This window comes from Cynoglossus semilaevis, chromosome 3, assembly GCF_000523025.1.
Source record: "Cynoglossus semilaevis isolate Cse_v1.0 chromosome 3, Cse_v1.0, whole genome shotgun sequence".
Classification (NCBI taxonomy): Eukaryota; Metazoa; Chordata; class Actinopteri; order Pleuronectiformes; family Cynoglossidae; genus Cynoglossus; species Cynoglossus semilaevis.
In genome coordinates this window covers 13,161,381-13,175,908 of record NC_024309.1, presented here as the reverse complement: position 1 = coordinate 13,175,908, position 14,528 = coordinate 13,161,381, and the positions used below count along the sequence as shown (strand labels likewise).

Here is a 14,528-nt window from a genome sequence, read left to right as displayed (position 1 = left end):
TATATGGAGTCAATAATTTATTTACGTTCACTTTTGTTTTTACTTTATATGCAGAAAAAAAATATTGCTCGAGACTTTTTTTGTAACTGAAAAGTCAACATTGTCATGTCAAGTCATGACCTATTTCTAAAGCAATTGTAATCAATTGACAAAAATGGCTTTGCTTCAAATTTTTACATTAACTTCACAAAGTTTACTTTAACTTTGGTTCATCTGTCAGATTTACATACAGTTAATTGATGGTGTGCATTTTAAAAATAAATCAGACTTTTTTATTCACACATCTAGCTACAGAAAACTATCATCTTACAGTTAGTCTCAGATCAGCTCAGGCCCAGAGAACTAGAAACTTTTAGCATACAATAAACCAGGGTTTGTCTTTGTGCAGCACATTCTGTTTTTTATGCAGGCTTATAATTACTTTCCTAAGTATTCAGAACACAGCTCTGCCCATCATGGTAGAACGAGGTCTTTAATGCAATATCAGCCAAAAGGTTATAGACATTAACGAGGGTTTTTTGCCCAGTTTCTCCTTATAAACAAATGTGTGCTGAAGAAAATGTTTAAGAACTTAATTTTTAGTTTCCTGATAACGAAGGAACCTGTAGTTGCTTGTGTGATGTTTTTATTATTAAGTTAAATGGAGTAAATATAATAAATTTAACTTAATACATATATTTAGTGTGAGGTAGGGTTTAATATTGAAAATTAAACTTTTTTATGTCTCTTAAATCATCTAACAACAGTGATCGACGATAGGACATTAAAAAAAAACCGACCCCGGAGTATGTTTGTGTAATAACCCACACTGAACACTAGGTGGTGCTGTTGAGTCACCCGTGGCCTGTGTGCTGCCGGAGCTCAGCCCCCCACACCCCAGAGCCGCCAGCCCCAGCTCAACAAGCTGCTGGTGTGAGGGGAGCGCGGCTGTTGCTGAGTCTCCTGTGTTCGCTGCTACGTCGCAACAAAAGCGCAGTCTGTGAACGGGTTCCGTAACGTCTCCGGGGATGGTGCTTCTACACACACCGTCAACAGCGGTTGTTTTTAGGTAGTTTCTGTGATACGAGTGGCACAAAGGCGCCCACAGCCAGCCACTAGCCGTCGCTAGCTCACGGGAGCTAACTTGCTAACAACACAGCCGGTGAGGACCGGAGCGTCCGTGCGCAGCCGTGCCCGCGTTAATCTCTGTTCACTCTCTCCGTGGGACATGTTGGCTGTTTTCTGGTAACTGTTCATCCCGTGGACGAGCAAATGTACCGGCCTTTCCTATTCATGACCGGGATACTCCAGACAACTACTCCGCAGAATTCCGCTTTCCTATTCATGACCGGGATACTCCAAACAACTACTCCGCAGATTTCCGCTGGATTTGGCTGCATGTTTTCCAGTTAGCCCGAGCGGAGCTCCGATCCTGAGGATTGTTTGGCGGTAGCGAAACATGCTAGCGCTGCTCGGTCTATGTAAAAGAAGAGTGTGTGAGAAGAAGTGAGGAAACGTTTGAGCCAACTGGGAGTTGTCGGTGTTGTTTATGATAATTTTAATTCCGGGGTGGATTCTGCTGGGGCGAGCCTGGCAGTACCTGAACACGGTTGACCTGAAACTGGGAATAACGCAGCGACAGACCGGAGGGATTATTTCTTTCCCCCGTGTCTTAAGTGGATTTCGGCCTTCTTTTCCAGGATCGCAAGTGGGAACACACCGAGTGTTTTGACATTGTGAGTCCCGCTGAAACCCGTCCTCTGTCCCGGCGACCTTCCCATCTGCACCCCTTCTCCGATGCGGAGATATCAGTAGCACCGGCAACCAAACCCCCCCACCACGGCGGCCGGACATGCTGAAGTGTATCCCCCTGTGGCGCTGCAACCGCCACGTCGAGTCCGTGGACAAGCGACACTGCAACCTGCAGACCGTTCCCGATGAGGTATTCCGCTACAGCCGCAGCCTGGAAGAGCTGCTGCTCGATGCCAACCAACTCAAAGAGCTACCAAAGGTATGTGCTGTCTTTGAAACGTTACATCTGAGTGCCTGTATATGTGCTCTCCATCAGCAAAGTCACTCCGTACCCTTGGACTGTTCCGTCCAGTTAGAACAGTCATTCAAAGTGACTGTCAGGTGGCACAGGCCCCTGAACTGTTGCCAGTCACTGCTTTACCTTCTCAGGTTGTTTCTAACGCTGTGGCCTCCACGCCTGCTGAGCTGAACATAATATATTTTGTGAATATTTTGTGTTAGAATATTTGTCAAAACACATCGTTCCTTCAGTGAAGTCTAGTTGTGGATTTCTGACATTTTAAAAGGATTAAGAACACAAATGATTAACTGTATCAAAGGTACTCTGGCTCCTCTAGAGTTTGGAAACTTTAAAGCCAAAGTCACTCATTTCATTCAGTCTTGCCTCTAGAAAATGTTTCTACATTTTGAAAGGTGTTTTAAATTTGTGTTTGATTGTGGCAATGTGTTTGTGGTCATCCAACCAAATAGCTCGTTGGTCTGGACCAATCAAAACAGTTGGACCTCGTCACTGGGTTGATGTTTTCACCTGTTCCAATCAGACTTTGTAGGACAGGTGAAATGATCTCTGTGATTTTTGATGACCTGCATCAGCTGATGTTTTTTTTTGTCTTGATCCCCAGGGGGATACAGAGTTTCACAGTCACTCCGCATTTGCAATGCATAACAGCAGAAAAATCGATACCAAGCCCGAGAGAAGTGATGTTTTTGAAAATTGATCTTAAAATGGTGATTACACTCACAGAAGTCATTCTTACTGCGGCAGCCTGCTGTACAAATGAGCTTGTTAGGTTTATTTACATTCCAACACAGATGTCGGTTTAAGCTCTAGGTTTGATAAGGAGATGATTTACTCTGTTAGAAGTCAAAGGACTTTTAGAAAGTTAGGTATAACTCTGCATTTAAAGTCTTAATTGTTCGCTAACGTACATTTCAAGTCTTGATTCACGTGAGGCGAGGGAACTGTAGTAGTTTGGAGTTGCAGGAGAAAACGGTACCACTCTCCGTCATTGGTTCTGTGGGGGCGGAGCCTGCGTGTGTGAGGGATAAACCCAGCTGACACACACACACACACACACAGCGAGTAACCCATAGTGATAGCATCAGTGGCCAGTTGGATTGGATGCATTGTGGGAAGGCATGTGTGGAATGAGTTTGACTGCTGCCCACACCCACACTCCCACTATTTAAAATAAAACAACAACTTCTTTTTGAGTGATGGAGGGAGTTTATTTTTAGGAGGATGTTGTTTTTTTTGTTGCTGGTGTTCTTCAGAACAGGTGCTAGATGAACAGTGGCCTGGTCTCCGTTCCCCTGGTGTGTGACGACGGAGGGGCTGTGTGTGTGTTTATGTGTGTGTGAAGACCCGGCAGTTGAATAGTTGTTAGTGTTGATAATGTCCAGCGGCCACATTCTCTCATTAGGGTTTGTGGACGAGTCAAGGTCAACAGGAGCTCAAGTGTTGACCTCTGTTGACCTGTGAGTTTATAGGAACCCGAACTTTAGAGATTGTTGTTTGTTGCAGTTGAGTTCAGATAATTCTGTGACACTTTTGCCTCTTTTTTGGGGGTAAAAATAAGTCTATTAAATAAATCTGATCAAATCTGTCCTGTCTCTCTCTGCTGCCTTCACTTTTTTGCTGCACTTGGCCTCCACTCACCCGTCACCTGACTCCAAGTGTCCTGATATACTGAATGGTGCTTGAGCACGGAGTCCTCCGACAACTGATCGACACCGTCTCTGTGTGTGGTACTCAGTTTACCCCGGGAGACAGAAATCTATAGTGACAGAGCGTCTTGTGTGGTTGTGGTGAACACGTAGCGTGCAGACACGAAGCATTAGTGATTCTCTGGGCCTCAGAGTCAGCAGGGCATCAGTCGGGGGTGGGGTGGGGCGGTGGGTCAGAGTGAGTGATGGGGCTTTTAACACTGTCCAGAGCAAAAACACTGACTATGTAACGCTGTTGTCGTAGTGTAATTTGTAGTGTGTACCTACAGTATGTCATGGTGATATATGTCATGGTAGGTTTGTCTAAAGAGTCACTCCCATGCACGTGTGATTGATGACTAACATGCTAACAACCTAGGCATGCTAACTGGATATACCAGCTGAAACATATGCTAAAGGCAGAGAATGATTGGCTCCACAAACTGTCACTCGTCCAGGACACAGTCTACAACCTACAGGTCATCTTTATTACTGTGAAGATGACTTATTAACATTGACGTCAATGGGACGATCAATGCTCCCACAGTAATTCAGCTGTTTCAAATACAGCACAGTGATAGAATCCATTATTAAGGCATGGCTTGTTGCTGCGTTTTACTGTGGAGCGGCCGCGTTTTCTTGGTCCACATGGTAGGGTTTAAGGAGTGAACAGATGGAGATTTAAGACTCTCTGGGAGTTTAACTTTGCCGTGACTCACCACCACATACTGTAGGGTCACAGACTAGTCTCTCTGATCATGAGATTTTTTCAATTTGAATTGTCAAATACGTGTTGGGGTTTTTGAAGTTGTCCGTTATTCCCTCATGTTCACGTCTTTGCAGAACATGGTCAAACTATAACTGATGTTTAGCTAAACAATAACCAAAGTGACTAAAAGGTTTCCAGCGCGTTAGAGTTTCTCGTACTTGACTTCCAGGACAGTGGTGTGAACCTGAGTTAGAAAAAAAGGATGGAGAAGCTGCAACAAGACTGAACATAAACCACCAGACCGTGGTTCATGTTTCCATGTTTGGCCAGAAACTGTGAATATTAATGTGTGTTGTAAATGTGTCAGTGCTGTGGCCAACAACAGAACAACGTGTCGCGGAGGTAGAAGATTGCAGGGCTGGCGGTGATAATGTTGTGCCATGTTGAAGAGCTACTTATATTACTGTGGTTAGAAGTTAGAACCTGAGCCTGTGTGTCGTCGTCGGGCTTTTAGCTGCAAGGTTTGTCCTATTGTGATCAGACAAAAGTTTCTCTTTATGTCACAGTGAATCTGTCGCTCCAAAGATTCTAATAAGGAATTGAATTTAAGCTATTTTTGAAATTCTATGACAGTTAACAAAGACGTCCATTCACCAGCCTGATCTCCTCCCTCGTATCCACTGTCATGTTTTTTTTCCCTTTTCTTGCTCCTCCTCCACCTGACAAAACTCTAATATTTACGCATTTGACGTTTCCCCGTCGTGAGGCGTTCCCTTCTGTCGGCAGCCAGTGGAGCTGCAGGTACAGCAGGTATGTTCTTGTTGTTCTTCAGCCCTGATGGGTGTGTCCTCAGCCAACTCTGTGAAACTGGTTTCTTGTTGCAACCAATTGCAGAGAATCTGAGCTCTCATGTAGAGCTGATCAGGTCTGGTCTGAGCCGGAAATATCCTTATTCATTTTCTTCTGTTTGTGTGTGGAAACAGCTCTGTGGCCAAAGGGCAGATAAGGGCCTCACTCGGGCAGAAAAATACCCCTTCATCACCACAGATTTACCTCCCTGTGCACAGACCACCATATTTGATATTTGAGCTTGAAAAAAACAACTAGAGTGATAAAAATCTGAGCGTTTTCTTCCAGCTCCCCTGGGGTCAAAGACCAGTTCAGGCCTCTTTACTCAGCTGTGACTAAACATGATTCAGTCTACCATAGTTTATTCAATGCCTTGATAGAAAAGTGTTTTCTAGTTTTTTTTTGTGGTGTTTATCTTGATGAAGAGACTGGAGAGTTATCTGATTGGACAGTTGACGTTTCACTGCTTATCTTCTGCGCTATTTGTAATTTATAGAAAAAAAAAGCTTCAAGTGTTTTGGTACACACAGCAAAGTTGGCTTTAAAAAACAGAGGACGTGTGCTGTAACCTCACATGGTAATGTTTAGATGTGAAGCCTGTCGTCCCTCTCTGAGTTTCCAGTCCAGTCCGCAGCAGAGACCTGGTTCATTTTCCAGAGTGAAGGGCTGTAGAGGGCGCTCTGTGGTGAAGCCACGCTGTTTCTCTGGTTCTTCCCTGCCGTAGGTTTGTGTGGACAGCCATGCTATTCTTCACCATTAGAAGACGTGAAATGATGTGGCAAATATACGTAGGCTAATCTGGACATAAGAACTGGATGTAGCCAGATCTGTAGCTGCAAGAAAGGATGTGCGGTGACTAAGAACGTTGACATGTAGTAACCGACTCACTAAAATCCGTCAGGTCAAACTTGACGTTTTTCTCTGTTTTTGAGAAAAGAAAATGTCATTGTAATTTGTGTAATTTGCCGCCGCCCTGTAGGGGGGGTTTGTTTTCAAGCCTAAAAAGCCAGAGATTCAAAGGTGTCACATGGCCATGAAGATTCAAGAGTGAGGAATCTGAAGTTTCTTTTAGATGCGAGAGCACATTCAGCAGGTTCCTTTGTCTGAGTCGATGACCAGCTGGTCAGCACATCCTGCCTCACCCCCTCCCCCTCAGTCTGGTGGGACCAATGATAATAGGAGGTGTGTATATGTAAGGGTAAAAGAGAGAGTCTGTGTGTGTGTAGTCATAGTGGTGGGGGAGCGTTCCATTCCGGCTATGGATTAACTAGGGTGATGGGCTCCTCGCAAAGTTGATCACCACTGATCCTCAACACTCTGGTGTCACCACCGTGTGAATGAAGTATATGATTATTAATTAAATTAGAATTAGAAAGACTTTAACATTGAAAAAGAATCATTAAGACACCGATCTCTGACTGTTGGAGAATCTTCTCAGTTTTTTTGATATAGGAAACCCTCATGTCTGATCAGGTTGGAGAATCTTCTCAGTTTTTTTGATTTGAGGAAACACTCTCTCCCTCATGTCTGATCAATTTAATCTGGCTGTTAAATGTGCATTTTTTCAGGTGAATGAGTGACAGCGTTTAACTATGATAACCTTGAACGTTGCTGCCACTCAGTGTAGACTGTAACAACGTCAGGATTTTTTTTTTAGTATTTGTCATGTAAATGTACTCTTTGGTACCACTGGAGTGCCTGTAAAAATGAAGCGTTCTGATAATGGACTTTGGAGATTATATTAAAAATACCATATTTTCTAAATTTTTTTTCTGACTGAATTTTGCATCCCAGAATTAGAGGAAAAACTGTGCTGTTAAGATGACAGAAAACCCAATAATAATTCAGATATCTTTAAAGCATTTATTTCACAAAACCCAAGAACAAATGTTAAATCTGTGAAGACTCTTTTTTTTTTACACAACAGCCCAAAGAACACAGGGTAAATATGTTAACATAAGAAGTTAATAAGTTGTTAAATTCGTTCCACATCAGTGAACCCATCCATCCTCAGAGTTGCCCCTACACAACTGCCACCAACTGGAACAGAGGTTCCAGTCAGGGTTAGTAATATTTCAAATATTGCCGTTCTCGCCCTGTGTTTTCTGGCTGACTTTCAGCACAGGTATCACTTCCTATTTGAACCAGGGAGGTCACGTGAGCGGCCTCTGTGTCACACCGCTCTCGTGCTACGTGGCCCTGGTCAGCAGCCTCAAAGGTAAACACCCGGGCGTAGCTCTGGTGAATAATTGATAGCGTTGTTGGCGGCGTTGTGATAAAGGGGGCGTCTGTGGGGGTGCTGCAGGTCCTGCTGCGTCAGTGTGAAGACGTTCGCTGCAAACATTTAATACAGTCAGACGAGACGAGCAAGTTAACGTCATTTTCTGCTTGGTTTTTTTTTTTTTTTTAACTTTGTTTGTTTTTAACCACTTAGCAACCAGTGTTTGAGAACCATCAGTGCTAAAGGGCAAAATTCTGCCTGGATCCGGGTTTATGGGTGTAGGCAGATTTGGAAGCCTAATAATAAACAAATATCACCTTTGTAATTTAGCTGTGTTTATGTCACGTCATAGTTTCGGTATGGAACAACATGCAGGTAGATTCATGTCGGGGTAAATAACCATCGGAGACAATATTTATGTCGTAACAGGTTGAGTCGAGGTCAGGGGCTCGAAATAGACACATTTTATATAAATCTTTGATTCATCACTGATGTTTCTTGATGATTTTTTTTTTTTGCGGATGGTTCAGGAGATCAAGAGCGACGTCGCCCTGAGCCTCGGCCTGATCTCCCAGGGTGTAGATGTTACTGCAGGGGAATAGGTCGCCTGGGATGACATCAAAACTGACCACAAACAAATGCTGCCCTTTATCTACTGACCACACACACACACAGTCACTGAAGGTCTCTGTCTGTCACTGTAAAACCTGATAGCTCTTTACAACCTGGGCCTCGTCTTCAGTCTGTACCTGTGGCTCACCCTGGGCTCACAGTCCCAGACCTGTACCTCTCTGCTCTCCTGTCGACGACTCTGTTTAATTATTGCATCCACGTGTTTTAGAGTCAAGGCTTTGTCGACATTTGTTAACTCAGAGTTCACGCGGTTTATTGTTTCAGGGACAGATCTGTGATGTAATGTTGATCGATAGGTCTCCGCCAGGAGGTTTTGGTTTTTATCCCAATCTCTGTGAGTCTAAATGCTAAGAATGTCCCAGTCACGCGGCCTGTAGCTCATACAGTAGCCTGTCTGATTAGTCGATGCTTGTGTTTTTCTTTCTGATTCCTCGGCGCCAGCAGGAAGTGCGAATAATAAACAGCGTTNNNNTCTGTTTTGTGGAACCAACATTGTACACTCTACAGTCGATGCTGTTTTCTGGACTTTTTTTTTTTTTTTTATCAAACATTTTTGAAAACAGGAAGCTTGAGTCTTATTGTTGTTTATTACAGACACCTCATCCATCCCCCCTCCTCCCCTATCCCCCCCCCCCCTCTGCCTTGTTACCTACCCCACCCTGCGTCAAGTCCAGACACTTACTGTAAAGCTCCCGTCATCTTTACATGATGGTGTTTATGATAAGGGATGTAAACTCATGAAGCTGTTGCTCCAGCCCGTGAAGGAGTGTTGAGTCCACACCCCACATATAAACCACACGTTTAATCTTCAATATTCAGCAGACTGCGCTTTGATTTCAACACTAAAGTAATTATTGCTGTATAATGAGTAACACCTTATCTTATCTGTGCTGTTTTCTTTGTCATATTTATCTCTCCATTTGTCCTCCATTAAAGTATTCCATTCCTCTGATGTAGAAATGACCCGAATGTCAAGCTTCCTGTTCTTCCAGCCCGCTGCTGACACCGAGCGACACATATCAGTGTAATATGAATATTGTCCAGCAGCAGCAGCACAGCTGTGTAAACATACAGAACAAACAAGTGGATATCATGTGAGGCTCAGTCAGAAGCCAAGCTCCTGTAGGAAGTTTCTTTTTGAGATTCGGTTCCAAATTGACATAACCCTAATGAGTCACATGCCCGGGGGCCTAACGTCTCCTTTTATTGATGTTGGCATCTCTGTTTGACATTTACACAGTGTAAAACAACCACGAGATGCTACGTCTAAACTGTGTGCTGTGACCCGTAGAGGGACAGGAAGACAGACGGGTGACTGTGTGGAGTTGGTCAGATTGTAATATTTAAATAATAATATAATAATGCAGAATGCTAAATTACATTTATACACAGTTATTCTCCCCAAAAAATATTTAAAATTAATTCCACATAGCAGGCTAAATAATGTTGAGGTTTGGTTTGTTCATTGGTCATAGCTGTTGAAATGTCTGTTTTGGTAAACACTGTATTCAAACACAGGCTGAATGAAAGGGATAGGTCACATGACCAGTCTGAAGGGTCTGATAGAGAAGTGCTGACAGCTCAGAGTGTTGGCGTTAGCCACGGAACGGACCAGTCGGTTCCACAGCAGGGTTCTTTAGGGACAACAGAGCCGCGGACATGTACCTAAATGTCACAGTCCTGTGTGTGATGAACAACTGAACTGGACGTCCCTTTGTGTCGTCCTCTACCTGTGAACGTGGCGTGCTCATGACTGGGCCCGTTAGTCGCCTGCAGCTCATCCTTTCATCTGCTGTGCAGCTCGAGTTTCCCCCGATTCGTTGCTCGCCATTTCACTGGTGTGTCAGTGTTGGGGCCTCAGCAGTTAACCCCTCCCATTTGCCGTGACCTAAGTTGATGCCTCAGCTTCTAAATCATTTGACAAAAGTCACAACACCAGGATCTGGATCTGTTGACGGATTCAGGAGGTGCCGATCGCTCGGCCTTTGTTTTTAGTCAAAGGTCAGTTATTTTAGGTCCAGCATCAGCAGCGCTTCACAAAGAAACCCTTTGTTTTCATTGTTAAGCCTTTATTCTCTCTCCAGGCTTGTTGTTTTTCCACCAGAACCCAAACTGCACAAAGTAATATTTAGTTTCCTGGAACAGCACAGAACGTAAAAAAAAAAGTGTTTTGTGCTGAGGTTAGCAGTTCTCTCTCTGCCGTTCTGTTCAGAGTTTAAAAATGGACACAGTTCTGTTCAGTTTTCCTAACTTGACACTTCAACCAGGTTTACCTCAACCTTCCCCGTAGAAGTGTGAAACATTCAGGGAGCAGCGAGGAGGGTGTGTAATTAAGTCGGTGCAGACGTGTGTTTGCACTGCAGCACGTGACATCCGAGGAAATGCAGGCATGCCTGGAATCTCCAGGCGTTTGCCCTGCCCTCTGGAAGCTGCTCTCAGCCCCTGAGTCTCAAACTCACATACACTTGAACTTGTTCATTTAAAAAAAAGAAAGAAAGAAAACCCCCAATTGTCGAAGCCCACGCTCAGAAACCACACGGAGAAGAATGCGTGAGTCGCCGGCCGCAGTTTCAGTCAAATTAGCAGCTCATTAGAACTCACCTTGTTAAATATGACACCGAGGTGTTGTAATTAAGTTGGCCGACGTTCCACTGTGACTTTGAGCACAAATGGGAATACTGTGACGGTGCTCGCCGGAATGAATGTAGAACAAAGGCTGTGAAAATCTTCCTTTGAACTGCAGGTGTATTAACGTTCCTGTGATGTCACTAAGACCAGACGAATGAACGGAGGTGTTGGGTTTAGTCATGTGTGTAACACTAGTCAACTGTAATAACTATTAAGGCGAGAATCTGGTGATGGAATATGTATCACGATACAGAGGCAGCTATTTGATATACTGCAATACTATAGGTTAACTGTAGGGACACTGTCAGTCAAACTAAACATCAGGTTACTAACGTTGGAACAGAGGGATCAACGTTTGTAATCGAGAAGAGAAAAAAAAAGAAATGTTCCATTTGCATTCATTTTCAGGTTGTTTACTCTGCAGGTACTGCAGGTTGCACAGGTTCACGACTCACTTCTGACCTTTGCTGCAGCCCATCTGGCTCTCAGCCCAGAGGCTTCATGAATATACCCAGCATGGTCAAGGACACGCGCAGAGAAGTGTACGTAGAGGAGACTGTTTGACGGTTCGACTCTGCCCCCTACCACGTCAAACAGGACATGGGACGACGTGTGCTGATAGTGCTGTTAGAGTTCAGACCCATTCCTTTCTTTATCTGTCGACCTCCTCACTCGTACTTTTGAACGTTTGCTGGTCACAGGTCAGGTTCATGACACCGGGCTTTGAGAAGAACATGTTTCCGGCCGCCTCCGGGGATCAGCGTGTGCTCGCCCGTGGGCTCAGTGCAAGTGTTTTAGTCGTTCCTTGCGTTGATCCTCCTTGGAGTCATGTGGGAGGAGAGTGCAGACAACTCTGTAATTATTCTGTCTCCCTGACACATTAATGGGTTTTTAACTCTTAATGCTAGGTAACGGAATCCGTGTCTGTTGTCTTATATTCGAAGAGGAATTTTTTTTGTTCTTTCAGACGACGGGTTGTTGTCCATTTAACGTTTGATTCCGTCGTCTTTGAACCGATAAATCAAGCCCGACTCGGCCGTTCTTCAGCAGGGAGTTCGCCTCTTCCTCGTTCTCTCGGCTTCTTCATTGAACAAATACTAGTATCCTAGGTGATGGATCTCCCAGGGCCAGTGGTTTGCCTTATGCGGGGGGTTGCAGCGACTCGTGTTGTCAGGGAGAGGCACGAAATGTGCCGGGGCTTCCCTCTCACCGCCAACACACCTTATAGAGAGCCATGAAATTGCTTTTGCAAATCTGTCATAGCAGAAAATACCCCCAACCTCTGCCCGGGCAGAACCTGTCACACGGGGGCAGAGAGGGAGAGTTGAGTCTGTTGCTTTCAAAGCTGCACTCTGTCCTTGGACTTTGAGGGGAAAAAAACCATAGCGGCGGAGCACAGACGTTTTACAGCAACACCTTAAGTGGAGCAGGTACTTTTCCACAGCAGCACTGAGATGTCAGAGGTGCATAATAGAAGTTCTGTACTACGTGTGTGGACCACTTGCTGAATATAGTGCTGCATCCTGTGTACAGCATAGGTTTTGATTCGAGCAGTAAATGTTCCAAAAAAGATTTTTTCTGAACTGAGGAACAAGAATATTTATTTTTTATTTAACGTCCTTGATTCAACAATTGGGCATTTTTTTAATGTTATGGAAACCAGAGTTTTGCCTAAGACAAGGGTGCTCCTAGGATAGAAATGTGACAGAGAGAATAACATGTGAATACTAGTCGGACAATGCTAGAACTGATACCCCACGGTCCTGATCTGGAGAACAGCGTCTAGAGTTCTTTCAGAGTTAGTTCTTAAAGTAAAAAAAATCTGGTTTGTTCCAGCTGAAGCAGCTACAGAGTCAGGATGGTCGTCGAACTGTTGCTAAAGAACTCTATCACATATATAGTACCACCACAGCACACACGGGCTAGTCGGTGTCATTGAGGTGCCGGTGATACACAACGGATCCAAGTCCGTCCAGGAAGCAGCCAAGCGTCCTCTCTGGATAAACAATGGCGCTTCTGGTTTTGTGTTCCGTGTTGTGGGAACACAGACAGACACTCTGTCGTCCCTTCATTCCTGCCGTGTGAGAGCACTGCCGGTCAGTCTCTGACCGTTGGTTCAACTGAACAACAAAGTCTGAATGGGAGCAGTGTGCCCCCTGATTGGCCGTTAATATGTCAGCAAATAAGCGCCGCTCACCAGAGAGGTTCTCAGCGCGGTCATGCTCTGCTCATTGGCTTTCTGTTTATCTGCAGCTCTGCTCAGCAGTTAGATTTCCAGTAAATGCTGTTTTTTTTTTTTTTTGGTTTTGTTACTCCCTGCATAGACCAGAGCTTTTGGGTTGAGTTCATCACCAGGGAAACCTCCCAGCTTAAAAAACTGTTCTTCACTCTTACTGCGAATTTTCAAACTCCCACTCCCACGACTCAGTTTATATTTGACAAAACTATTCAACAATCCCACTTACTGCTTACATCGGGGGATGTCAAACTCATCCCCCGATGTAAGCAGTTATAATAATAATTATGTAATTATGTTATCATAACATAATTACATATAAATAACAAAAAGTCCATCTTTTTTCCCTTTATTTTCATGTAAAAAGCACATTAGATACACCTTCATATTTAAAGGAAATATAATTTTTACAAAAAATCATCATGTGGGCTGATTTGAAACCTCATACGGGCCAGTTTTAGCCCACATGCCGTATGTTTGGCACCCGTGGTTTACAAACCTTCTCTCTACTGCGTAGGTGACACTGAATTAACACAGCGACATCTTTATTCTTGCCTAGAAATAATAATACTTTTTTTTTTTTTAAAAAGTCCATGCTTTGTTGAAATAGTTCTGCGGAATGTTTTCAGTCGTATTTATTCCCATGATTTCCATAACCACTATAGATAATTCTAAACATTTACATAAACTCTGACACAGACCCGCTGTGGGTGTCGGAGCTGTGAAAACTGAAGGCTGTTGGACTTCAGCTGGACTGCTGCTTTGAATTTGGTTTGAATTGCAAACCTGCACTGTGCTGACTCTGAGAATTTGGTTTGAATTGCAAACCTGCACAGTGCTGACTCTGAATCTCTCTCTGTCTGTGCCTCCCCCTGCACCCCCCCCCCCTCTCTCTCTCTCTGGTTTGTGATAATTGAGGTGTGCCTGTATAGTCGGCCAGCCTCGGTGTTGCAGGGGTTTTCATCACTGTGACACTTTTAGAAGTCAAAGCAGTGATTAGCGCACCTATGTGGCAGCAGAGGGATTTACTCTCTCTCTCTTTCCAAAATGGTGACTGCGCCGCCAGAAGAGAGGACGTGCTACAAATATGTACTTCTTCTTCACCTTGTAATCGCTGTCACTACTCTGTGAGTGGTTGAAGACCCTCTTAGCCACACGGTGTCTCGTCCACCTGTTCACTCTTGATGTGGTCTTTCTGTTTATCTTATGGTCACACACCAAATAAGAATTTTACAGCTAATGCTAACATGTACAAGTGGGTTTCTCTTTTTTTTTAAACCCAGAAGAGAAGAAAAAAAACCCAGCCTTTTGTCTGTGTGGTTGTTTATTAACCAAGTGAAGTTGGCTTCACAGTGGTCCACTCTGTGGGCTCCATTGTTGTTCTCTCAGCCTGTTCACTCCTATAGAAGGTTCCCTTTTATTGTGAACAGCTCTGGTGTTCAATGACACCCTTTCTCTGACCCCCCCACTCCCCCTGCCCCCTCCCTCACCCGTTTTATTCATGCTGTGAGGCAGCAGGCATAAATACACTGTTT

The 14,528-nt window shown here is 44.2% G+C and overlaps 1 protein-coding gene across 1 annotated transcript in view; it reads left to right on the top strand.

Annotated features, from left to right (window-relative positions):
* The first annotated feature begins 1,318 nt into the window (after positions 1 to 1,318).
* The window catches only part of scrib (scribble planar cell polarity protein), a 55,653-nt gene continuing 42,443 nt past the window's right edge, over positions 1,319 to 14,528 (top strand). The window contains 1 exon segment of the mRNA XM_017031633.2: positions 1,319 to 1,990. Within this exon segment, the coding sequence (XP_016887122.1) occupies positions 1,832 to 1,990 (159 nt within the window). The 5' untranslated portion in view covers positions 1,319 to 1,831.